General features: G+C 35.7%; 1 protein-coding gene across 2 annotated transcripts in view; it reads left to right on the top strand.

The window, feature by feature from the left end:
- The window catches only part of TOP2B (DNA topoisomerase II beta), a 70,208-nt gene that overhangs the window by 23,401 nt on the left and 19,880 nt on the right, over positions 1 to 26,927 (top strand). For both annotated transcript variants that reach the window (XM_051818505.2, XM_051818504.2), the window contains exons 5-25: positions 5,573 to 5,718; positions 6,535 to 6,632; positions 7,947 to 8,159; positions 10,585 to 10,758; positions 11,026 to 11,127; positions 11,220 to 11,357; positions 13,321 to 13,459; positions 13,772 to 13,929; positions 14,038 to 14,163; positions 14,994 to 15,104; positions 15,182 to 15,287; positions 16,759 to 16,868; positions 17,182 to 17,274; positions 17,374 to 17,488; positions 18,700 to 18,821; positions 19,016 to 19,164; positions 20,131 to 20,362; positions 22,519 to 22,653; positions 23,264 to 23,464; positions 25,058 to 25,253; positions 25,398 to 25,489. In XM_051818505.2, coding sequence (XP_051674465.1) covers positions 5,573 to 5,718; positions 6,535 to 6,632; positions 7,947 to 8,159; positions 10,585 to 10,758; positions 11,026 to 11,127; positions 11,220 to 11,357; positions 13,321 to 13,459; positions 13,772 to 13,929; positions 14,038 to 14,163; positions 14,994 to 15,104; positions 15,182 to 15,287; positions 16,759 to 16,868; positions 17,182 to 17,274; positions 17,374 to 17,488; positions 18,700 to 18,821; positions 19,016 to 19,164; positions 20,131 to 20,362; positions 22,519 to 22,653; positions 23,264 to 23,464; positions 25,058 to 25,253; positions 25,398 to 25,489 — 2,956 coding nt within the window. The remainder of the gene's footprint in view (positions 1 to 5,572; positions 5,719 to 6,534; positions 6,633 to 7,946; positions 8,160 to 10,584; positions 10,759 to 11,025; positions 11,128 to 11,219; positions 11,358 to 13,320; positions 13,460 to 13,771; positions 13,930 to 14,037; positions 14,164 to 14,993; positions 15,105 to 15,181; positions 15,288 to 16,758; positions 16,869 to 17,181; positions 17,275 to 17,373; positions 17,489 to 18,699; positions 18,822 to 19,015; positions 19,165 to 20,130; positions 20,363 to 22,518; positions 22,654 to 23,263; positions 23,465 to 25,057; positions 25,254 to 25,397; positions 25,490 to 26,927) is intronic.

Below are 26,927 nucleotides of genomic sequence, written 5' to 3'. Positions count from 1 at the left end.
TCTTAATAACCAGATAACCATTACTTTTTTCTTATTTATCTCTGCCTCATTTTAACTACTTCTGCAAGAAAATTCTTTCAGTATAAATCAAAAATACCTAGTTATTCCAAGGAAGAAAGGATGAAAATAGTACATTTTGGCCTTGTTCTTTATTTTATTGTTGTTGTTAAATCATTAATGAGAGATTGAGTCCCCCCTTTTTTTAAAAAATAAAGAATTATTTGATTGAAAGGCGGGGGTTGAGAGTGGAGAGAGAAAAGAAAAGAAATCTTCGATTTGTTGGTTTACTCCTCATGGCTGCAACAGTCTGGCCTGGGCCAGGCTGAAGTCAGGAACTTGGAACACCATACAGGTTTCCATGTGGGTAGCTGGGGCCCAGGTATTTGTGCCATTCTTTGCTGCTTTCCCTGGCACAGCACATTAGCAGGGAGCTGGATCAGAAGTGAGGCAGCCAGGACTCAAACTTGTGCCCATATGGGATGTTGGCATTGTAGGTGGTGGCTCAACTTGCTATACCACAACACTGGACCCTGGGTTCCCTTTTTTATGTAGAATTTTCTGTATCATTAAAGTTGGCAGAAGAGAAGCATATTTTGATCCTTAGATCTTGTTTCTGATTTTTAACCACAACACTGTGTCTCTCTTTTTTTTAAACTTTTATTTAGTAAATATAAATTTCCAAAGTACAGTTTATGGATTACAGTGGCTTTCCCCCCCATAACTTCCCTCCCACCCGCAACCCTCCCATCTCCCACTCCTCCTCCCATTCCATTCACATCAAGATTCATTTTCAATTCTCTTTATATACAGAAGATCAGTTTAGCATATATTAAGTAAAGATTTCAACAGTTTGCACCCACATAGAACATAAAGTGTAAAATACTGTTTCAGTACTAGATATAGCATTAATTCACATTGGATAACACATTAAGGACAGAGATCCCACATGAGGAATAAGTACACAGTGACTCCTGTTGTTGACTTAACAATTTGACACTCTTGTTTATGGCGTCAGTAATCTCCCTAGGCTTTAGTCATGAGTTTCCAAGGCTATGGAAGCCTTTTGGGTTCGCCGACTTCAATCTTATTCCAACAGGCTCATAGTCAAAGTGAAAGTCCTCCCTTCAGAGAAAGGTACCTCCTTCTTTGATGGCCCATTCTTTCTACTGGGATCTCACTTGCAGAGGTCTTTCAGTTAGGTTTTTTTTGTTTGTTTGTTTGTTTGTTTTTTTTTTTTTTTTTTTTTTTTTTTTTTTTTTTTTTTTGCCAGAGTGTCTTGGGTTTCCATGCCTAAAATACTCTCATGGGCTCTTCAGCCAGATCTGAATGCCTTAAGGGCTGATTCTGAGGCCAGAGTGCTGTTTAGGACATCTGCCATTCTATGAGTCTGCTGTGTATCCCACTTCCCATGTTGGATCGTTCTCTCCCTTTTTGATTCTATCGGTTAGTATTAGCAGACACTAGTTTATTTGTGTGATCCCTTTGACTCTTAGACCTATCAGTGTGATCAATTGTGAACTGAAATTGATCACTTTGGACTAGTGAGATGGCATTGGTACATGCAACCTTGATGAGATTGTATTGGAATCCCTTGGCACATTTCTAACTCCACCATTTGGGTCAAGTCCGATTGAGCATGTCCCAAATTGTACATCTCCTCCCTCTCTTAGTCCCACTCTTATATTTAACAGGGATCACTTTTCAGTTAAATTTAAACACCTAAGAATAGTTGTTTGTTAATTACAGAGTTCAACCAATAATATTAACTAGAACAAAAAAAATAATAAAAGGGATAAACTATTAAATTGTAACACTGTGTCTCTTGTTAATTTCCTACTGTAAAGTCATTTCTTAATCTTTACATATACTATAGAACTAGTGTTTTTTTAATAAAATATACTTTTTCATATATAATCTTTGCTTAAGCTAGAGTTCTAACTTAGGATGTAATTTAAAGCAGAATTAAAATGGAGAGAAATGTTACTGTGTTTATACCACTGACATCAAGTTTTCTTCACTATTTTTGAGATCTTTGGAGTTTCATTCTTTTTAACATTTTGTATAGCAGATTTTTGTTTTTCTTTGTGCATTTTTACCCCTGAACCTCTTGTGGAAGGAGAGGTTAAGCTGTAATAGCTAATGAGACACGTGTATAGTATCTACAAAACAGCTTAGCTTTTTTTTTTTTATCTTATTTATTTGAAAGGCAGAGATACAGAGATAGAGATCTTCCATCTGCTGATTCACTCCCCAGGTGGCCACAGCTGCCAGGGCTGGGCCAGGCCAAAGCCAGGAGCCAGGAACTTCATCCAGGTCTCACACATGGTTTCAGAGACCCAAGGGCTCAGGCCATCCTCCACTGCCTTTCCAGCCTCACCAGCGGGAAGCTGGACCAGAAGTGGAGCAGCTGGGAATCGAACTGCTGCCCATATGGGATGCTGACATTGTAGGCCGTCCCTCAGCCTATTATGCCACAAAGCAGCCCCTTATGCCACAACAGCAGCCCCTTATTTTTTTATTTTTTAAAATTTATTTATTTGAGAGGCAAAGTGAGGGAAGGTGAGAGAGAAGGAGATCTTCCGTCTGTTGCTTCACTCCCCAAATGGTTTGCAACAACTGCAACTGGACCAGTCTGAAGCCAGGAGCTTCCTCCAGTCTCCCTCATGGGTGCAGGGGCCCAAATGCTTGAGCCATCTTCCACTGCTTGGAGACCTGGAGTAGGCTCCTGGCTTCAGTTCTGTCCAGCTCCAGCTGTTGTGGCCATTTGGGGGTGAACCAGCAGATGGAAGACCCCTCTCTGTCTCTGCCTCTCTGTAAGTCTTGACATTCAAATAAATAAATAAATCTTAAAAAAAGAGACCCAGATGAAGCTCCTGGCTTTGATCTGGTCCAGCCCTGCTGTTGTTCCCATCTGGGGAGTGAACCAGCGTATGGAAGATTCCCTCTCCTTCTCTCCTTTCTCTCTCTCTCTCTCTCTCTCTTTTCTAATTCTGCCTTTCAAATAAATAAATTAAAAAAAAAAAAAAGCTGCTGCTTGAGATGCCCAAATCCCATATTGCTGTTTCTGGGTTCGAGCCCTGGCTCTACGTCTGAAATGTTTGGGTCTTGCTACCCACGTGGGAGACCTGAATTGAATTCCCAGCTCAGCTGTTTTGACTACTTAAGGAGTGAACCAGCAATGGGAGATTTCTGTTTGCCTGTCTGTCTGTCCCTCTCTCTGCTTTTCAAATAAATGAAAACACATTTTAGCTACATGAAAGAAAAAGACATTATAAGCAAAGTCCAGTGAACAAAGAAATGGAAATACTGGGAATAAGTATGGACATTATAAAACTGAGCTGAAGGAAAAAGTAGGTTGCACATTGCAGAATGGTGTCAGTTATATTTAGTTGTAAGTACAGGACTTTTACATGTACTAGAGGACTTCAAAGCTAGATTTTATTGAAAGTGTGGAACTGCTGCTATGTTGTACTGTGAAATTAGATGTTATGAAGCTTATATTTGATCTATGGTAGTAATGAAAAATATAGGTAAGTGGTTAGCAAGAAGATTGTTTAAGGTACTATTAATTTATCTAGTCTCATATATTGACATTTAGAGTGATACTAATATGAAACAAATCTAATTGAGCTAGCTAATAAGATTTGATGACTCATGATTTTAGAGAACCATCATGTGTTATGAATCGAAAGTATATTGTAATTTGAGCCTAGAAGACTACAAGACATGACAGTGTTGTAAAGAGAAAGGAAAGTTGGTTGCATATTTGGGAATGGAAGGTGATGTTAAAAGCTTTATTCATTATTTTACTTTTTTATTTCATTATTTACATCATAGATCTTTAGTTGTCTTTTATGACTTAATTTATTTCAAGTTATTAGAATAATAAAATATGTAAAGAAACATGGTGTCTAATTGTGAAACAAATTGGCAAATGATAGGTTTTAAAGTAAATTCTTGGGGCCGGCACTGTGGCGCAGTGAGTTAAGGCCCTGCCTGAAGTGCTGGCATCCCATATGGGCACCGGTTCAAGACCCGGCTGTTCCACTTCCAATCCAGCTCTCTGCTATGGCCTGCGAAAGCAGTTGAAGATGGCCCAGGTCCTCAGGCACTTGCACCCGCATGGAAGACACAGAAGAAGCTCCTGGCTCCTGGCTTCAAATCAGCATAGTTCTTTTTTTTTTTTTTTTTTTTATTTATTTATTTATTTTTTTTGACAGGCAGAGTGGACAGTGAGAGAGAGAGACAGAGAGAAAGGTCTTCCTTTGCCGTTGGTTCACCCTCCAATGGCCGCCGCGGCCGGCGCGCTGCGGCCGGCGCGCCGCGCTGATCCGATGGCAGGAGCCAGGAGCCAGGTGCTTTTCCTGGTCTCCCATGGGGTGCAGGGCCCAAGCACCTGGGCCATCCTCCACTGCACTCCCTGGCCACAGCAGAGGGCTGGCCTGGAAGAAGGGCAACCGGGACAGAATCCGGCGCCCCGACCGGGACTAGAACCCGGTGTGCCGGCGCCGCTAGGCGGAGGATTAGCCTAGTGAGCCGCGGCGCCGGCCCAAATCAGCATAGTTCTATCCGTTGCAGCCAGTTGGGGAGTGAACCATCGATGGAGGATCTCTCTCTCTCTCTCTCTCTCTGCCTCTCCTCTCTCTGTTTAACTCTGACTTTCAAATAAATAAATAAATCTTTAAAAAAAAATGAGAGGATTAAACTAATGAACAAGAATTGACATATTTATAAAAAACCAGTTCTCAGTATGATGAAGCTGTATCTGCAAATTTGGCTCTAAAATGAGTAAAGCTATCATGTGACTAAAAGCAATAGGTAAAATATTTCACCTGGACTACTGGCTATATTTAATTACTGTTACCTATTATAAGAGCCTCTATTCTATACCATTCAGGGCTTAAACTGGTGACTTTGTGATAGAAAAATCTGAAAGACCTGAATTGGATAATACTTAAATATTTTAAAATCAGATTAATTTAATAACAATGATTGCCACAATACAAATAACCCTCTTAACATTTAGGCTGAGAATGGGAAACACTTCAGGCTATTTTTTCCTTCTCTTGTACTAAGGTAATGGTTAGGTAGCAAACAAAGTTAAAAATTTCATGAACCCCATACACTCATTTAAATGTAATTAAATGGGCCGCTGACTCTACAGAGGTTGTGGCTCACAGAGTAGATACAAATGGTAGAATCAAGCAGGAAGAACATGACTGGTATATATTAAAAGAAAACTGAATCGATAGCTGACTGGTTGCCAAAGCTTTGTGTCTCTTGTGTGTCTTTTGGTGGCACCAGGGTTTATGAAGATATGCCTCTTTTTACCCTCTTTGGGATGTTGAAGAATTTCTCCTGAAAAGTTGCACTATTACTTTGCAGATTTTATGATGTTTATTACAGTTATAATTCAGGGATAAAAATGTATGTCTTCAGTAAGTATTTTCTTGATGGATTAGAGTCTTCCAGCTGATGTCTTATAATCATTTTTGTTTATCCTGGATTACTTTATATTTTGTGAAAATAAATGTATGTTTAATTTTCAGCTTTAAATTCTGCTTGCTTACAGAGAATCTAACATTATAAGCATTTGGAATAATGGGAAAGGCATTCCAGTAGTAGAACACAAAGTAGAGAAAGTGTATGTTCCTGCTTTAATTTTTGGACAGCTTTTAACATCCAGTAACTATGATGATGATGAGAAAAAAGTTACAGGTAAAGTCTGGAAATTTGATGAAGAATATTTTTATAAAATAAAACCTTTAACTTATTTTTGTGTCATATATTTAAAATAAAGAAACCTGTGCATTTTTCTTTTTGAGAAAAGCCTTTTCAGAATTAGTATCTATAAAAATATTGATATCATGTGTAAGTATTATTTTCATTATGTAATTTGAGAATGACTTTTTAAAAGTCTGGTAATACAGCACCTTTCGTGTTAGACTTGCTGGAACTCTTAGCCTGACAGTTTAAATTTTGATTTAGATGAGACTACTGTGTTTTGCTTATATATATTAATTTATTATGATATAAACACCATTTCTTTTGGTATTAAATTACTTTTAAGCTATGTTTTCCTTTAGAGAAAGAAGATCAAAAATCTAGACTGTATGAATAAGAAAATGCTTTTACCCAAACTAAATGTTTTCCTACTTATATGTGTTACTCAAGAAAGTTGATAGGTTCTTTGTAAAACCAAGACCCAGGGAAATGACATGAATAGAGAAAAGTGACTTTGATAGGAAGTTCAGATTTCATACTTATTACTATGTTGTAGGGTATAGGAAGCTTAATATTTTTGAAATTGTGATGAACATGAATTTATAAAATTATTTTGATTACACTGCTATATATGGGAAATCTTAACTGTATTTTACTTTAATCGAGAAAAAACCTATACCATAACATACTTAGTTGATGATTAATATGCAATGAGTGGAACTGTTTTGTAACTGACTTGCTTTGTGGTAGTGAAGTTAATAAAGATTCTCTAAAATCATTTTCACTAAATCTTTCACTTTTTTTTTACAGGTGGTCGCAATGGTTATGGTGCAAAACTTTGTAATATTTTTAGTACAAAGTTTACAGTAGAAACAGCTTGCAAAGAATACAAACACAGTTTTAAGCAGGTATAATAGAAATTTTTAAAAAATATTTTTTGTTGAACTAATGGAATCTTAGGTAAATTGCAGTTACCACATTATTATTTTTTTTTAAAGGATTAAGCAAGTCAGCAGAATCAGGAATGTCTGGTAGATTTTATATTGAGCCTGTTTTTCTATCATTCCTTTAAAAGAGTACTTTATTTAATTGACCTTTTTTTTTTTTTTTTTTTTGACAGGCAGAGTTAGATAGTGAGAGAGAGAGAGAGAGAGAGAGAGAGAGAGGTCTTCCTTCTGTTGATTTACCCCCCAAATGGCCACTAGGGCCAGCGTGCTGTGCTGATCTGAAGCTAGGAGCCAGGTGCTTCCTTCTGGTCTCCCATGCGGGTGCAGGGCCCAAGGACTTGAGCCATCCTCCACTGCCTTCCCGGGCCATGGCAGAGAGCTGGACTGGAAGAGGAGCAACCGGGACAGAATCTGGTGCCCCGACCGGGGCTAGAACCCCGGGGTGCCGGTGTGCAGGTGGAGGATTAGCCTAGTGAGCCACGGCGCCGGCCTAGACTTCTGTAACTTAGAGTATTAGTCAAAATGTCATGAACCCCATATACTTGCTTAAATGCAGAAATTCCTCAATCTTGAAACTCACATTTCAGAATTTTAGTTTACTCTTACAGACCTTTAAAAATAGTTTGAAATTTTATGTAAGCTGAAGTAATTTTGTTGGAAAAACCATCATACCTGTTTGTTTATTTTTTAAAGATTGATTTATTTGAAAGAGCTACAGAGAGAGGTAGAGAGAGAGAGAGAGAGAGAGGTCTTCCATCTACTGGTTCACTCCCCAAATGGCCAAAACAGCCGGAGCTGAGCTGATCTGAAGCCAGGAAGGAGCCAGGAGCTTCTTCCAGGTCTCCCACATGGGTGCAGGGACCCAAGCACTTTGGCCATCCTCTGCTGCTTTCCCAGGTATATTAGCAGGGAGCTGGATAGGAAGTAGAGCAGCTGGGACCTGAACCAATGCCCACATGGGATGCTGGAGCTTTAACCTGCTGTGCCACAGTGCCGGCCCCAGCTGTTTATTTTTGTGAAAATTTAAATGGCTTGTTAAATCTGAAATGTAACTTACTGATAATATATAAAGTAGTACAGTTTATTTTCAACATTATGTTGTTATAATAGTAGTATGTAGACTTTTTTCATCTCTGATATTATCAGTTGTAAAACTCTGTTTTGTGAGGTTGGAAAATGGAGATAGTTTTGGTAAATGAATGTATTTAGTGAGCTGAGTCTATTATAAAATGTAGAAACATTATAGAAATACTTGAATTTTTTTTTCTTTTAAAGACATGGATGAATAATATGATGAAGACCTCTGAAGCCAAAATTAAGCATTTTGATGGTGAAGATTACACATGTATAACATTCCAACCAGATCTGGCCAAATTTAAGATGGAAAAACTTGACAAGGATATTGTGGCTCTCATGACCAGAAGAGCGTATGATTTGGCTGGTTCATGTAAAGGGGTCAAAGTCATGTTTAATGGAAAGAAATTACCAGTAAGTTTCTTCTAAAATAGTTTATACCTTTTTATTGATAGAATATAGTTGGAATTTGCTTTATAAATGTCATTTGGTATGTTTAGATGATTTATATTTAAAGTGATTATTGATACATTTGGATTTAAATCTACCATTTTGCTAACTGATCTCTATTCATTGTATTTGTTCTTTGTTTCTTCTTACCTTTTATTCTGCCTTCTCTAGTTTTAATTGAACATTTTATGAATCTGGTTTGTCCCAGGTTATTTCTTATTTATACTTTTGATAAACATCTTTTAGAGGTTTCTCTAGGATTTACATTAAGTTCTACTTTTGGAAATGGTTTGAACCCACCACTTTATTTGCAGTGAAAAGACTTTATAACAGTATAATCCTAGTTCTTCCCACTCACTCATTGCTTTTACATGTTAGTTTTACCTATGTTATAAATACCAGATGGGGAAGCAAGAGAGAATGAGCCAGAAGAAACACTTGAAAAGATAATGGCAGAAAAATTTCTAAAACTGGAGATATTGTTATTGCTTTAAGCAGTTAGTTTTCATGGCAATTGAAAATATAACAAAAGACTATACTTCACCTTCTTTTTTTCCCACTTCCAGTGTTCTACATTTCTTGTTGTAGATCTAAATTTTTTTTGTAAAAAGTTTTTTTTATTAAAATTTATTTGAAAGAGAAAGAGAGATCTTCTATCCATTGATTTCACTTCCCCAGTTCCTGCTACCGCCAAGGGTGGGCCAGGCCAAAGTATTCTTCCACATGGGTGGCAGGGATTCGACTGAGCCATCACCTGTTTCCTACTTTAAGGGTGTGCATTAGCAGGAAGCTGGAAGTGGAAGTGGAGCTGGGACTTGAATCCAGGCACTTTGATATGGAATGTGGGTACTGAAGTAGTCTCTTAACTGCTCTGCCAAATACTTGCTCCTAAATTTCTGATCTTAATCCTGTTCCTTCTGCCTGGAGATTTTCCTTTAACATTTCTTGTAGGACATTACTGGCAGTGAATTTGTTATTTTTGTGTCTGAGAAAGTCTTTATTTTTCCTTCATTTTCAAAGGATACTTTCATTTGATAACAGAATTGTGTATGACAATGTTATGCCTTGTTCTCTTTTCCTTCTGGTATTACAACTACATGTATTACCATTATGCTGTTTGGTATTGTCTAAGCATCTAGGATGCTTTTCCCATTGTATTTACTCTATTTTCTTTGTGTGTTACTTTAATTTTTATTGTCCTGACTTCAAATTCATTTGTGTTTTTCCTCCACTGCATCAAGTCTACTCATGAGCCTGTCAAAGGTGTTCTTGACCTTTGTGAAGGTGTTTTTGATGTTTAGCATTTCCGTTTTTTCTTACGGTTCCTATTTCGTTTCCAAAGTTGCATGTTGTGTGTGTTTTCCATTAGAATGTTTCCATTAATATGTTTCCATTAACATATTAATCATAATTATTTTAAATGCTCTGATACATGCTACAGCATCTGTGACATGCCTAAGTCTGGTACTGATGATTACATTGTTTTTACAGAGTATTTTTTCTTGCCTTTTGGCATGCCTTGTAAGTTTTCTGTTGAAATGTTGTGTAGGATAGTAGATACTGAGGTAAATAGGTATGGAATTTTAGTCTATCCAAGAATTTGGTTGTTTAAAGTTTTTCACTGTATTTACTAGGGTCGATGTTTGCTGCTTCTATGGATACCAAATCTTCCAAATTTTTTGTTGATTTTTGCCTTTTCTTGGCTTTGGGACTGCTGTTTGAGCTCAGATACCCCTTAGGTATAATCTGTCTCTTGCAGCTGTTTCAGCTAAAATCTGTTGTTATTGCAGGCTTGTTAACATGGTTGTAGAGGTGTTCTCTAGCATTTTACCTCTAAGTCTTTCTCCTAACTGCACACAGGTATCCACCGATGTTCTCTGTCTTGAGGCACCTGCTCTGCAATAGAAGCTTTTTTGGTGTTGTGTTGTGGTTAGGACTGATGTGTTTGGGTGCTTTTCCAGTGACTGCTGTTCCTCTGGCCAGCTTTCCTATGATCTTAATTCTTTGATGGATTTGTGAGAAAGTATCAATTTGTTGTCTAACTAGTTGCTTTTTTATAAGGATGAAAGCTGTTTTTTCAGCCCTCTATAATGTTGAACTCGTGCTAGAAATCTACCTTGTCATTTTAAAAACTTAAAAATTTTGAAAGGTTTTTATAATGATTTACCTGTCCAGCTGTCTTTTCATATCCTCTTTATCTAGAACAAAAGAATTCTTTTTTAAAGGGAGAGTTGAAGGAGTAGAATAGGGAAAACTCATTGGAGGTTTGGATCTATGGAATAAAAGCTGTTTGAAATGAGAGGAAATGAAAGCATAAGTGCCTAATGGCATTCAGCTATTTGATCTGCCAATTTGCAGTTATTTATGCTTCTGTTTTTTAAATCAATAGGTAAATGGATTTCGAAGTTATGTGGATCTTTATGTGAAAGACAAATTAGATGAAACTGGAGTGGCCCTGAAAGTTATTCATGAACTTGCAAATGAAAGATGGGATGTTTGCCTCACACTGAGTGAAAAAGGCTTCCAGCAAATCAGCTTTGTAAATAGTATTGCAACGACAAAAGTGAGTGTGTAAATTTTTTGTTTTCATACACACACACACAAAGCCACAGAAGTTAACTTGTTCACTCTATAGCCAAAATAGCTTATTTTTAAAATCCTGGCTGTCATTTTGAAACTCACATCACTTTGCAAAATAGTTAGTAATACTAACATCACAAAGTTGTTGAGAATATTAAAACATTTATTCTAGAGAAAGTGATTATGTAAGTATCTTGTTACCCTAACTATAGAAGACTTTGGACCCATCCTTTGTTCTTTGCCTCTTTAGGGTGGACGGCACGTAGACTATGTAGTAGATCAAGTTGTTGGTAAACTGATTGAAGTGGTTAAGAAAAAGAACAAAGCTGGTGTATCAGTGAAACCATTTCAAGTAAGTGATAATTTCTATATTCTCCTGAATTGTTACCCATCAGTTTTGCTGTTGACCTCTTTTTTTATTTTTGTGGTTATTTTTTTCAACAGGTGAAAAACCACATATGGGTTTTTATTAATTGCCTTATTGAAAATCCAACTTTTGATTCTCAAACTAAGGAAAACATGACTTTGCAACCCAAAAGTTTTGGATCCAAATGCCAACTGTCAGAAAAATTTTTTAAAGCAGTGAGTAAAATTTGTAATGTTTTTCATTGTTATTATTGAGAGTTAAGCAGTTTTCTTGATGTATTCATTTGTGATTGATTTCTCACTCTTATTAACAGTGAATATAGGCAGGCTTATACCTCAAACTAGTATACTTAATTCTGGTAACTTTAAAGAATAGACCTTACTGTTTCATAAAACCATTGATTATTTTGTCAAAAACTAAAATAGGGAGTAACTAATTAGTGTAAATAATTGTATCTTTAGCTTTGCATTGGCCATTGTAAAGCTTAGATTTCTCGTTTACAAGTTTACAAGTATACAAATCCTTCTGGACTCCTGGTTTCATATTTTCTGTTCTCATTTCAACTTCATCTTCTGACTTTTAGCTTCATGTATTTATTTTACTGTGGTAACATATAAAATCTACTATTTTCTACATATTTAAAAATTTTATTTTACTTGGCACATATTTTAGTCACCTTAATTTTTCTAAAATGAGAGGCCAAGTAAAAAAAATCTAAGACTTGTAATTGAGCCTTACCGCTATTAGTAGCTCTTGTAATCGATTGTATTAAGATTTGCTTCAGTTCCTTTGTTCAGCAGTACCACTGGTAACCATTTAGTAAGTTTCTGTGAAGTGTCTTTCAACATTTGGCAATGGAAATGTAAAGATGAATACCAGTTTGAGAGACTACTAAACAGTTGCCCTAAAAGAACATATTTGTCACATTGCAAGGGATATTTTCAAAGGCCTCAGGAATAGAAACAGAAGTTGATTTTACTATCTGAAGTACTTTTAGATGTGATTATAATGAATTCTGAGTACAAATTACCCTACACAAATACCAATCACAAAGGTCTGTCCTAGTAACAGTTGTTCGCATGATTGACTTGATTTTAGATTTTATATCTTACCATTGTAGGTGGAATAAATTTAGTTTTGGCAATACATTTCACTTCTTTGTGTTAATGTCTTAATCTAAAAAAGCATTTCATTCATCTAAAATCACCAAGATGATAAAATATGATTCTTAGGGCTTGGAATTGGAAATGCTTAGGTTTTTTTCTTTTTATTAACACCTTGACATATACTGATCCATTGCAGAGAATAAATAATATGTAATGTTAGGATAGTTAAACTAAACTGCTTAAGCAATAAGGTTATTTGTAAGTTCTCAACTTTATATTAATGTTCCTTTCTTATTAATAATTTTTACTATTTATTTATTTATTTATTTATTTTTTGACAGGCAGAGTGAACAGTGAGAGAGAGAGACAGAGAGAAAGGTCTTCCTTTGCCATTGGTTCACCCTCCAATGGCCGCCACAGCTGGCGCGCTGCGGCCGGCGCACCGCGCTGATCCGATGGCTGGAGCCAGGTACTATCCTGGTCTCCCATGGGGTGCAGGGCCCAAGGACATGGGCCATCCTCCACTGCACTCCCTGGCCACAGCAGAGAGCTGGCCTGGAAGAGGGGCAACCAGGACAGAATCCGGCGCCCCGACCGGGACTAGAACCCGGTGTGCCAGCGCTGCAAGGCGGAGGATTAGCCTAGTGAGCCGCGGCGCCGGCCCTCTTATTAATAATTTTTATGTCATAAAATTCAAGACTCATATTTTGTGTTGAAGGATGTCTAGAATTTGCCATCTAATAAATTCATGAATTAATCAGCTTTTACTGTTAACTTTAATACAATTAACTTGTAACAAAAGCAATGTATATTCCTCAATGAGTTTATCTAGAATTTTTTTTACATGTAGCAAAATCATCCTTTCTTCAAGTATTTATATTTCAGTACAATAGGTGGTACTGAGTTAGTTTTACTGTGACTGAGTAAAATTTTTTGGCATGTATCATTATTATTGTCATCACCATTACTGTTTTACCTTAAAACTGCCCAGGTATGCCATTAAGTTCTATAAGTTTTATCTAAGCTTTAAACTACTGGCTTATTTTTTATACCATTATTCTTTGATTGTTAGGCTTCTAATTGTGGCATTGTAGAAAGTATCCTGAACTGGGTGAAATTTAAAGCTCAGACTCAGCTGAACAAGAAGTGTTCATCAGTAAAATATAGTAAAATCAAAGGTATTCCCAAACTGGATGATGCTAATGATGCTGGTAAGATTCAGTATTTTTGTTTCTGTTTTGTATTAAGATTTTGATTTAATTTTATTTTGTTCAGTTATAGAAAGTTTCCATTTTCCATATATAATTAGTCAATGATTTTCTCCTCAGAATATAATTTTACTTCATTGAAATTGCCACATATATCACATGTTAGTGATTCTCAGGAGATAGGAACTCAGTAAAATGTATAATGTATACCTAATGTATACATAATGTATGATGGCTCTTACAGTCTACCCCTATCATGATTGTGATTGTCAATTTTTCTGGTTTCTGCTATATGCAATTTTTAATTTCTCTCAGGAGGCAAACATTCCCTGGAATGTACACTGATATTAACAGAGGGAGACTCTGCCAAATCACTGGCCGTGTCTGGATTAGGTGTGATTGGGCGAGACAGATACGGAGTTTTTCCACTCAGGGGTAAAATTCTTAATGTACGGGAAGCTTCTCATAAACAGGTATATATACATCTACACATTTATGACATTTCTAATGGTTTACTGAAATTGTTGAACTTTTATATATTCAACACTAACATACTTTAAATAATTTTCCTTTTTGCACAGATCATGGAAAATGCAGAAATAAATAATATTATTAAAATAGTTGGTCTACAGTACAAAAAAAGTTATGATGATGCAGAATCTCTGAAAACATTACGTTATGGAAAGATTATGATTATGACTGATCAGGTTGGTTTGAACATTATCACATATTTGAAATTCATATCTTCTTCAGGTTGTAGATACTTTCATGTGACTTGCTCAAAAATTGTATGTTAAAGAGAAATAACATTGATTAGTGGAGTCATTTGTGTGTAACACATTTTACATTATCAGTTTTTTAGATTATAGTCTTATAGGTTATTTATGAATATTTTTAAATATAGTAAATGTTAGACGAATTGAGCATAGTTTAGCATTATGACAGTGAAGCCTGTACATAAATGGGAACACAGTGACAGATGCAAGTGAGAAAGATCACTAGAATAATGGTTAGTATTTTTATGTGTTGGCATATCTGGGGATGCACAAAAAGCAGGAGAACATGAATAGTAAAATAATAGTAAAATAGAACAAGAAAATTTTCTGAATTTTTAATTGAAAAAGCTTCTATATAGTTTTAAGCAGACATTTTTCAATTTTTATGTCAAGAAAAAACAAAGACTTAGAAGTATTTCTACTCCATAGATTTTTTTTCCTTGCATTGCTCAGTGAAGTGGCATGATTCATGTATTTTCTAATCTTAAACCATTCTTTTAGTGAAATCTGTGTAAACTGTAAAACAGATACAATGATAATATATTTTATAATGATAGGAATACTCAATTTGCGATGAGCTATATTCTTTATTTGCATTTTAAGAAATCTTCACTATGATTATCTAAATACCTATTTTGTAAAATGCAGTTCTAAAATTTGAATGAAATTTTGCCTCTTTGCTGTATTTCTAGACTTAAACAGTTAAAAGTAATTTTATTTTGTTAAATTATTATGGGACTTTTGATTTTATTAACATTTAGGATCAAGATGGTTCTCATATCAAAGGCCTGCTTATTAATTTCATTCATCACAATTGGCCATCACTTTTGAAGCATGGTTTTCTTGAAGAGTTCATTACTCCTATTGTAAAGGTACTTTTACATTATTATATTTTTGTACTGTTGTTTTAAAGGGTAGCAGAAACATTAATTTTTTTTCTTAATTTAAGGCAAGCAAAAATAAGCAGGAACTTTCCTTCTACAGTATTCCTGAATTTGATGAGTGGAAAAAACATATAGAAAACCAGAAAGCCTGGAAAATAAAATACTACAAAGGTTTGTGTTTTAAAGTAATTAAGTTTTGTGAGGTGCTACTGATACAACTATTTTTATTAATCTAAAAAATGCATTGTAAATTTGCTTCTTTAGACTTCAAAATAAGCTATTGCTGATTTTTAAAAAAACTGTTCTTAGACCATTTTAGAAAAGCAGAGAGTAATATAGTGGATTCCTCCTGTGTTTTAATAGTCACCATTTGAATGACCAGTCTGGTTTCATCTGAACCTCTCTCATCACTACCCCATTAGTTTGAAATAACTTTTAGGCATCATCATATTTCATCTCTAACTAGTTTTATATGTGTGTCTAAAAGAAATTTCGTATCTTTGCTGTCCTTAAATATTCACCTTGTATTAATTCTACATAAATGTAATAAAAAGTTTATAGGTTTTATTTTGTTTTCAAAATTTTATTGGCTATGCTGCTTTTTTTTTTTTTAAAGATTTTATTTATTTGAGAGGTAGAGTTATAGACAGGGAGAAGGAGAGGCAGAGAGAGAAAGAAAGGTCTTCCATCTGCTGGTTCACTCCCCAAATGGCTGCAAACAACGGGAGCTGAGCCAATCTGGAGCCAGGAGCTTCTGCTCAGTCTCCCATGTGCATGCAGGGGCCCAAATATTTGGGTCATCTTTCACTGCTTTCCCAGGCCATAAACAGAGAGCTAGATTGGAAAAAGCACCAGCCCCTATAGGTTTTATTTTTAAAATCAGGATTCAAACACATTGCATTTGATAAGTCTCTTAAATTTTTTAGTATAGTGCTTCATGTTTCTTATTTTTCCCTTGCAATTAATTTATTTGTAAAAAGTTGGATTGTTCTATGTAATTTCTCATATTTTAGATTTTGCTAATTGTGTTCCTATAGTTTCATTTAATATGTAGCATGTTCCTCTGCCTCTTTTCTGTTAACTAGCAGTTGAATTGGAGGCATGATCAGATTTGTGTTAGGTTTTTTTGGCAAAACCATTCAATAGGTAGCATTGTGTACTTATGTCAGGAGGCATGCATTACATGATTTGTCTTTGTCTATCAAGACTGATTAGGGCCGGTGCAGTGGCTCACTTGGTTAGTCCTTCGCCTGTGGTGCTGGCATCCCATATGGGCGCTGCCAGGTTCTAGTCCCGGTTGCTCTTCTTCCAGTCCAGCTCTCTGCTGTGACCCAGGAGGGCAATGGAGGATGGTCCAAGTGCTTGGGCCCTGCACCCGCATGGGAGACCAGGAGGAAGCACCTGGATCCGGGCTTCAGATTGGTGCAGCTCCAGCCATGGCGGCCATGTAGGGGGTGAACCAACGGAAGAAAGACCTTTCTCTCTGTCTCTCTCTGTCTATCTGTCAAATAAAAATAATAATAATAAAAAGACTGATTAATTGGTGTTGCCAAATTGATTGATTTATTATAACTTTCCCCACTAGCTTTTCACTTAATTGTTTTTAAAAGTCATTGATGTTCCTCACTTAAAAATTGTGCAGGATTGGGTACCAGTACAGCTAAAGAAGCAAAAGAATATTTTGCTGATATGGAAAGGCATCGCATCTTGTTTAGATATGCTGGCCCTGAAGATGATGCTGCCATTACCTTGGTAATTAAATTTCTTTTAATTAAACTTCCCACAATTTTTCTCCAAGTCTTTATTTCTTATAAAACCCTTTTGAAATTTTAATGCCCAAAGTAGATAATTTTCTTTTTCCCCAGCTTGTACTCTGGTTTTATTTCTTTAATTGCTCTGCTTTTATACTTCTTTAGTTGAAAGACTGCTAAAATGTATTTTTTGATTAAAACCATTGGAAAAACCTTAATTTACCAAATTAATAGTAATTTTCCATTTATAAATTGTTTTATAATGAAATTCATTGTATTTTTAATGTTTAAAATCATTGCTTGGAATCTTTCAGGCATTCAGTAAGAAGAAGATTGATGACAGAAAAGAATGGTTAACAAATTTTATGGAAGATCGGAGGCAGCGTAGGTTACATGGCTTACCAGAGGTTAGTCATAAAGAGTGGTGATCTAGGGGAAGAAGGAGAGAGAGAAAATGAAATTCATGCAGTAATAATGACACTATTGCTGTATAACTTTTCTCTTAGCAATTTTTATATGGTACAGCAACAAAACATTTGACTTACAATGATTTCATCAACAAGGAATTGATTCTGTTCTCAAACTCAGACAATGAGAGATCTATACCATCTCTTGTTGATGGTAAGTAACCTTTGTTTAAAAACTAGTTTAATTTCTTATTTTTAAGACATCCTATGAGACATTTTAAAATTCTTACTGGAAATGTTGTGAAGTATATGAAGAACTGATTCAGAGAAATTTAAAGGCCTTTGATTGTGCTTTTGGGATATGTTTTAATAGGGCTGAAATTTTTAACTTGAAACCTTTAAATGCTTTTGTGTTTATCAGTAAAATTAATTTTTAAGAGTAATATTTAAAGATTTAGCCCAAGTTGATTGTAGAATTCCTAAAATGAAAAGTTTTATTTATCAGAGGCTAAATTTTTAAAATACCCACATACCTAGTGCTTTATTTAACTTGATGAAAAAATTTAAAAACTGATTCTCATTAAAGCAAATTTTGGTCTCCTATCTAGAAATTTTTTTCAGTCTCTAACTTTTAGAAAATGTGTTGATCTTTATTTTCAATTTTTTTTCCCTAGCTAACAGCAGATTATTCTATCCATTTGTCAATTTCTTGCCTGAAATTGCTTCCTTTCTATAAAGTTCTCCCTAGCATTTCTAGTCTAAATTGATCTCAGATGCCTATACTTCTCTGCCAGTTATTGTATGCTTCTTATTTTACCTGCATTAATTTTGCCTACTTGTTAGACTATAACATTTCTAGAGAAGTGAACAATATTATCCTTTTGTTGCTACATGCCCTGGCTCTACAGTGATGATGACAATAGTTTGTATATACTGAAAAGGTTATTACAGTGTTTATTGGCTTACATCAAGGAGAATGATAAAGAAGCAGAGTGCTTTGTTCACATTGCTTCATGTAATCTTTCTGATGAATGTATTAAGAGTGTAGTGATTTCTGTATTCTGATGAAGATGTTGAGACATGTTAGTTTAGTTATATGGTGATTGACCAAAATAAGAAGAACTTCCAGAGTTTGGTACAAGTGAACAGTTCTTTATACCTGAAGCTTGTCTTTTAATTGGTGATTTGTTTTTGGAATAGATGGAGATGACATGAAAACATGTTAGTGTGTACTCACTTTGTTATAGAATTTCAAATAAAAATTTTGGTCAGCTCTTCAACAGCAAACTATATTCTTTTGTGTGTGTGTGTGTGTGTGTGTGTGTGTGTACACATATACAGAACATTGTTTCCACTAAAAGAATTATTAACAACTATACCTTGAAATGGTGTTTTTAAAAGAGTATTGCCCTTTTTGAAAAATAGGTTTCAAACCTGGCCAACGAAAAGTTTTATTTACCTGTTTCAAGAGGAATGATAAACGTGAAGTAAAAGTTGCCCAGTTGGCTGGATCTGTTGCTGAGATGTCTGCCTATCATCATGGAGAAGTAAGCTTTGAAATTGGAATAATCTGAGAACTGTAGTCACTGGCCTGCAGAATGATAATTTTACATAAGAACATGCCTTTCCTTTTATGCGGTCTTTGGAAATGTAAAAGAATTGGGTTTGGATTTAGTATAAATTGAGGAGAAGGTATGGACAATTTAGAATATGAATGCTGTATTCTGTTTCTATTTTATAGCAAGCGTTGATGATGACAATTGTGAACTTGGCTCAGAACTTTGTGGGAAGTAACAACATTAACTTGCTTCAGCCTATTGGTCAGTTTGGGACTCGACTTCATGGTGGCAAAGATGCTGCAAGCCCTCGTTATATTTTCACAATGTTAAGGTAAATATTTCCTGATACAGTAGTATAAAATTTGGTTTCAAGTTAACTGGAACCAATTAAATAATTAATAGAATTGTAACTGTAAAGATATGATTGCCTAGTTATTTTGTTGAGGGCTCCAAATTACTATTAATTCTGTACTCTTTTATGCTTTGTGTTCTTTTAAACATTTTATTTGAGAATAGTTTTAAGTTTACACAATAAAAATCGTGGGATAGCAATACAAAGAATTCCCATATATCCCTCACTCTACATAAAACAGCTGAATGTGATTCATTAATTGTTTCAAATTATTTGATTACAAATAGAAGTATGTTAACCTTCATTTTTAGAAATTATTGGTGAATGTAGGAATTTTTTTCCTGATTCATTGTTAATCTTATGGCTGAGAATAGATTATGTGTTTGATTCAGAAAAATAGGAAATTCTTAAAGTTTTTGCTAATATTTAAGAACTTAGGGCTAAGTAATAAAAAATAATGCTAATTTTTTGTCTTTATGCCCAAGAGAAATATATATATATATATAGTAATAAGTTTAGAAAATCTTATTTTTTAAAGAGATTTCAAAGGCAGAGTTAGAAAGGGAGAGACAGATTTTTTTCCATCTGCTTATCTGTTCTCCAAATGGCTGCAATGACATGGGCTGGGCCAGGCTTAAGCCAGGAGCCTTGGAATTCCATCAGGGTCTTCCCACATGAGTAGCAGGGTCCCAGGCATCTTCTGCTGCTTTCCCAGGCATGTTAGTAGGGAGCAGGATTGGGAGTGGAGCTGTAGTGACTCCAATCATTACAGGCAGCAACTTAACCCACTGCACTACAATGTTGGCCCTGATGAATTTTATTGTTAAGCACATGTAGTCAAAATTTATAAAAATATTATTTTTAAGTTTCTTGCAAAGTAAAGTCCTCGTTAGGTATTACTTGCCAAAGCAATTGCTTTTTCTGTTTTCTTTTTTCTTTCATTAGCTCTTTAGCAAGATTACTTTTTCCTGCTGTGGATGACAACCTGCTTAAGTTTCTTTATGATGATAATCAACGTGTAGAGCCTGAGTGGTATATTCCCATAATTCCCATGGTTTTAATAAATGGTGCTGAAGGCATTGGTACTGGATGGGCTTGTAAACTACCAAATTATGATGCCAGGGAAATCGTGAACAATGTCAGGCGAATGCTAGATGGTTTGGATCCTCATCCCATGGTAATTATTTGGAACTTAATACATATATTGTTTATTTAACACAATGACGGACTATAGAGTACATTCATTTTAGAAATGAGATATTTTAAACATGTTTTAAAACATAATAGGCTAGGGCCGGCGCCGTGGCTCACTAGGCTAATCCTCTGCCTTGTGGCACCGGCACACCAGGTTCTAGTCCCGGTCGGGGCGCCGGATTCTGTCCCGGTTGCCCCTCTTCCAGGCCAGCTCTCTGCTGTGGCCAGGGAGTGCAGTGGAGGATGGCCCGAGTGCTTGGGCCCTGCACCCCATGGGAGACCAGGAGAAGCACCTGGCTCCTGCCATTGGATCAGCGTGGTGCGCCGGCCGCGGCAGCCATTGGAGGGTGAACCAACAGCAAAAAGGAAGACCTTTCTCTCTGTCTCTCTCTCTCACTGTCCACTCTGCTTGTCAAAATAAATAAATAAATAAATAAATAAAAGCATAATAGGCTGAAAAACCTTTATTAGAGTTAACTTGATGTATACTTCCAAAAAGGAACTTTTAAATGAGCCTGGAGGTCAGTTTTATTGGGAGAAATTGTTGAAATTTTAAAATACTCTATATCCTAGGCTTTCAAGCACATTATGTATATTTTAATGTGTCCTGTTATTTGTAATTGTTGTCCTTTACTTGTAGAATTCACTATGCTCATTCTTTCCCCTGAACCTCCAAGTAAATAAAAAAGTCATCCCCTCCTCTACATGATTTTCAAATTACCTGGAAATTTTCTTTATCTTGATAAACTTACATGTATTTTTGTTACAAAAAATAATGCTCATTCTAGAAAGTACAGAGACATAAAGGAACAAAATTCCACAAATCCATCATATAAGAATGAACTTGGTATCTTGATATGTTTCTTTTTATGTTTTATTTCATTTTTGTATTTCAAAATAAAAATTAGGAGTATGTTATACTCTGATTTTTCCTATAAATACTTCAGTGTACTTTAGAATATTTCTAACAGAAGCACCAAGCTTCTTTTAATGATTATAATTTTATTTCAGCTGGTATAGACACATTTTGGAGTGCTAAGCTAGTATCTGAGGATATGATCAATAAATGTAGCTTGTGTGCTTACTCTGTATTGAACAATCTACTGAGTGGTGAGATAAAGATCTGTGATCACTGTCTTCAAAAGTAATCTCTTGTCAAGATAAGACATTAGAACTTGAAGTTTATAGTCACCGAAGATGTTAACAGTGGCTTATTATATCAGAAGTAGTAGTGTCTATGCTATATGCTTACTTTCTTAATGATGATAAATATGAATTATAGAAAGAGATTACTTGTAATTTGGTTGGGAAGGATAAAATTTAGATAGATGAATAGAATGGGGTGTTGCATATGTGTGAGGGCTGGTTGATAGAGAGTGAAAGTGAGAACAATGAAGATAATCAAAATGTGGGAGAAAAATAGTGGTTCTGTATGGCAAATCATTAGAGGAAAAAGTTGAAAGTTAGATTGGGTTTGAAATGTGGAAGCCTTTCAATGTAGGGCCCAAAGAGTTTGAATTTAAAGGATATTAGTCTAAGGGGGGTGGGCAATAGACCGAAGTGATGGTATTCTAGAGAGACTGGGAAGGATGATGCTGGGATTTCGAGGTTGAAATGTGTGTGTGTGTGTGTGTGTGTGAATGATTTATTTATTTATTTGAAAGTCAGAGTTACACAGAGGGAAAGAGAGCTTCTATCCACTGGTTCACTCCCCAAACGGCTGCAGCTGACACGGCTGGGCCAGGCCAAAGCCAGGAGCTTCTTCTGGATCTCCCATGTGGGTGCAGGGGCCCAAGTACTTGAGCCATCTTCCACTGCTTTCCCAGGCTCATTAGCAGGGAGCTGGATTGGAAGTGGAACAGCCAGGTCTTGAACCAGTGCCCATATGGGATGCCAGGGTTGCAGGCAGTGGCTTTACCCACCACACCACAGTGCTGACTCCTAATACTGGATTATATTAAAAAGGCCATGAATTCAAGATTGATCACTTAGATATAGAGGGATAATTAAGGATGAGGAATTCAGTTTCAGTGATGTTTATTTGTCAGTAGCAATAGACTATATACTAAGGAGCATTCAAATATGAGACATTTGAGAGAAAATTCAGGGTTTTTAAGTTATTTTCATTTTTCTCTGCAGCTTCCAAACTATAAGAACTTTAAAGGCACAATCCAAGAACTTGGTCAAAACCAGTATGCAGTCAGTGGTGAAATATTTGTGGTTGATAGAAACACAGTAGAAATTACAGAGCTTCCAGTCAGAACTTGGACACAGGTTAGTATAAATATGTGAGTCCCTGCAAAAAGGGCATTGCATTAGCAGTTCTTTCTGGTAAGAATGATTCTATCATTGTTGGTCCTAAGTCTGAATAGTGTTTAAAAATTCCTGTATATGTTTTTATCCCCTCCAATAGTAATTAAATGTTTTAAATGTTTTTAATTGAAGTAGTCTAATATTATTTGTGTTAGGTATATGTAAGTGTCTGGGTTTTTTGAGATTATATCTTTTATTTACCTTAAAATGATTAGAATATGAATTAGTGTTTTGAGTCCTTATAGTGGTCAATATGTTTAAGTCAATTGGTATCACTATTACAAATCTAAAGGTGTCCATGTTCTCTATTGTCACTTTTAGTTGCTGTGATTCACACTTGACCTTGCCCTTCAGAATAGGAGCAGATCAGAACCTTTACCTTGTTGGTCTTCTCTCGCCACTAAGATCTCCATAAATTCTCTTCTAAAGTGATTGGACAGGAGATGATAGACATGGAGATTTCATTGTCTTTTCTCTTACAGGAGTCGAGAATTTAAAAAAAGTTGTGTGACTTGTAGTAGGAGAACATGAGAGTAAGTAAAATAATTACATATTTGTAAATTTTTTATAGGTATACAAAGAACAAGTTTTGGAACCTATGCTAAATGGGACCGACAAAACACCAGCATTAATTTCTGATTATAAAGAATATCATACTGATACAACTGTGAAATTTGTGGTGAAAATGACAGAGGAGAAACTAGCACAAGCAGAAGCTGCTGGATTACATAAAGTTTTTAAGCTTCAAACTACTCTGACTTGTAATTCCATGGTAATTTATACCTTTACTATTAATTTGATCTTCCTTGCATGGTATAAGTTGAATTGTTGTAATAGAAATGGCCATAGTAAGCCCCGAATGCATTTTTTCATTGCATACTTGGTGAAGAATCTAGGGGTATATGCCTTTCTCTGCTGTGTACTACCTTCACTTGCAATTCATGTTTCTGCATCAAGGCTTGAAGACAGGATATACACATTTTCATATACACTAACTGAAAGTTAGGAGAGAGTGATTATTGTAGGATTTTTATGTGCCTTATGCCTAACTTTATTAGCATTGCAGTTGTAGTCTTATCTCCTCATAACTCTAGACTGCTTCATTAAAATTATGTATTTCTGTTCACATGTAATTAGAAAGGAAGGTAAAAAGGTAGAGTGTATGATAACCCAAATTGCATTCTAAATAGGCTTTTAGATTTAAAACACAGTAAAAAAAAAAAAATAATAGCATAATGGTTGAAAAATCATCATAATCTGCTCAGACAGACTGATAGAGGGAAAACAAAGCCAAGAGTTTGAATTATAGCACAAGTAATTGTAAAAGAAAGAAGGTGGGGGCAAATGCATATCCATTGGATAAAGAATTTTAAGTAATATTTTTAAGCTTAGAGGTAAAATATATGTGTTTTTTAGTTGAGGGGAAACATTTTTCTTAGATGGTTTTATAGCTACTTTCTTTATTTTAAGATTTATTTATCTTATTTGAAAGACAGAGTTAACAGGGAGGGAGAGAAAGAGATAGAGATAGATGTCTTCCATTTGCTGGTTTACTCTCCAAATGGCCACAATGGCAAGATCGGGGCCAGACAGAAGCCAGGAGCTTCTTCTGGATCTCCTATATGGGTACAGGGGACCAAGCACTTGGGCCATCCTGTGCTGCCCTCCCAGGTGCACTAGCAAGGAACCAGCTCAGAAGTGGAGCAGCTGAGACTTGAACCCGTGCCCATATGGGATGCTGGCGTCACTGGTGGAAGTCTTATCCACTATGCCATGACTCTGGCCTCTACATTTTTTTTTTTTTTTTAAGATTTGATTTATTTGAAAGTGTTCCACTGAGAGAAGGAGAGGCAGAGAGAGATGTAGCCACTGGTTCACTCCCCAGATGGCTGCAACGGTTGGAGCTACAGCGATCTGAAGCCAGAAGCCTGGAGCTTCTTCTGCGTCTCCCATGTGGGTCCAGGGGCCCAAGAACTTGGGCCATCCTCTTCTGCTTTCCAAGGCCTGAGCTGAGAGCTGGATGGGAAGTGGAGCAGCCAGGACTCGATCCAGCACCTATATGGGATGCCAGCACTGCAAGCGTTGGCTTTACCCACTACACCACAGCGCCAGTCCACTTGATGGCTACTTTTTAAAAGGACCTGTTTTTAACTGTCAGAGATATTTCTATTTTAACTACTTCTGTAATTTATTGGTTTCCAAAGCAGTATTTACAGAAATGAGCTTACTAGTTGGTTCTGTTCAATAGCTCTTAGTGGTTGTGTGTTCATATAGTGTATTATCATTATTTTAAATATTGTGGATGTCATTTCAATTGAAATACTGAGAACAGCTTTATGTAATCCACAAAAACTGTTTTGCCTAGGTACTCTTTGATCATATGGGATGTCTGAAGAAGTATGAAACTGTGCAAGACATTCTGAAAGAATTCTTTGATTTACGGTTAAGTTATTATGGTTTACGAAAGGAGTGGCTTGTAGGAATGTTGGGAGCAGAATCTACAAAGCTTAACAATCAAGCCCGTTTCATTTTAGAGAAGATACAAGGGAAAATTACTATAGGTAAGATGCAACCTTTTAAAATTTGAACGTTAGTTAAAAATGGAAAAAAACTTTATTAATAGAAGACATTTTTATCAGTAGAATATAAACAAATACAAATTGAATCTCTTTTCTTGATCCTAACTTTATTTTTCCCTCACATAGAGAATAGGTCAAAGAAAGATTTGATTCAAATGTTAGTCCAGAGAGGTTATGAATCTGACCCAGTGAAAGCCTGGAAAGAAGCACAAGAAAAGGTAATCATTTGCAGAAAAAGACATTCAGAGAAGCTTTTAAAATCAACTTCCAAAACAAAAAAACCCAACCCCTGAAACTTAAATTTAGTATTGCTAAAGGTGATGAGTTGTCTCTTTGGAGACTGAAGTCTTCTGTTTATCCACAGAATAAATACAGCTCAGGAAATGGTAGTGCACACCCACCACAAAACTCTTGGCAGTGTGATTGCCCCAAGGCCTGGAGAAATGACTCCAGCTGTGAGAAGGTAGCTCGGTCTCCTTGGCCTTTTTTTCTGAGCCTGCCAATGAAAGGGTGTCATTTGTGGTGGTGCTTTTTGTGAGATGCACGTATACTACCTGGGAACCAGAATGGTAGCACTGGAATGGTTTCACACTATTCAGTCTATGGTCAAAGTATGGCATTCAGTCACTACTCTCTTGATCTGGTTTTACTCAGTGCTGGGAAGCTGGAGACAAAAATGTTCATTATTATAGAATTTTATCGAGCATCAATATGTGCTCTTCCCAGTGCTTAGATTTTTGGCTAGAGATTTAAAGCCCGGAACTTCAGATTAAAAGTCTAATGTTTTATTAATTTGATTTGTCCCTTTCAGATCATAAAATAGTAATATTAATTCAGTGAATGGGATATTGAAACTGAGATTCCCCTCAGGAATAGTTTCTTGATGTGTTTTAATTAAAGGAAAAATTTTAAAAGACGATACAACATTGTGATTGAGAACAGAAATGCAGAAAATAAGAAAATTTGATATTAATTTTGATACTTAGATTATTTGTGTGTGTATATATATATATATCATGTTGATAATGCTAATATCTTTAAAAGTAATTACGATTATGTGACCTAACTTGAAATGAAAACTTCCCTAAAGAGTTCTCAACCATAATGTTTTCGTATTATTTATCAGAATTATGTTGAATTGTTGCTTTTGTTTATATTACTTAAGGTTTTTTCAATTTTTAAGTCAATGCCACTTTAAAAATGAGCAAAATTAGAATAAATATTATATAGTATAGTAATTACATATTAATACAATAGATTTATTCATCATTTGAAGAAAACAGGACATGATGAGCAGCATTCAGAATTAAGATGATAGAAGCACTTTGTTTTCCTCTAAATATGTTTTAAGATTTATATACTGTTTGCCCTTTTGTATCAATGTTAGTTTCAGTTTTTATCTTGAAATTGATTAGCTTACTAGCTAATCATTTTGTACTGCTTAGCTTTCAAAGATAAAGGTGTCTGCAGTTTGAGAATGCACTTTTGGTGGAAGTAGAATCCATGGGTAAAGCATACCTTGGTTTCTGTAATTATATTGTCACCATCAAAATTTCCTCAGCATCTTGGCTATGTGCACATTTGTGGTTAGGGTGGGAGTGGGATCAGGTAACAGAAGAAGCTGCCTGTACAAGAGTGTCCTATTTTAGACAGTTG

The sequence above is a fragment of the Oryctolagus cuniculus genome, chromosome 4 (genome assembly GCF_964237555.1).
Source record: "Oryctolagus cuniculus chromosome 4, mOryCun1.1, whole genome shotgun sequence".
Lineage (NCBI taxonomy): Eukaryota > Metazoa > Chordata > Mammalia > Lagomorpha > Leporidae > Oryctolagus > Oryctolagus cuniculus.
Note: the sequence above shows the minus strand (reverse complement) of the source record. Positions and strands in the feature narration are given on the sequence as shown.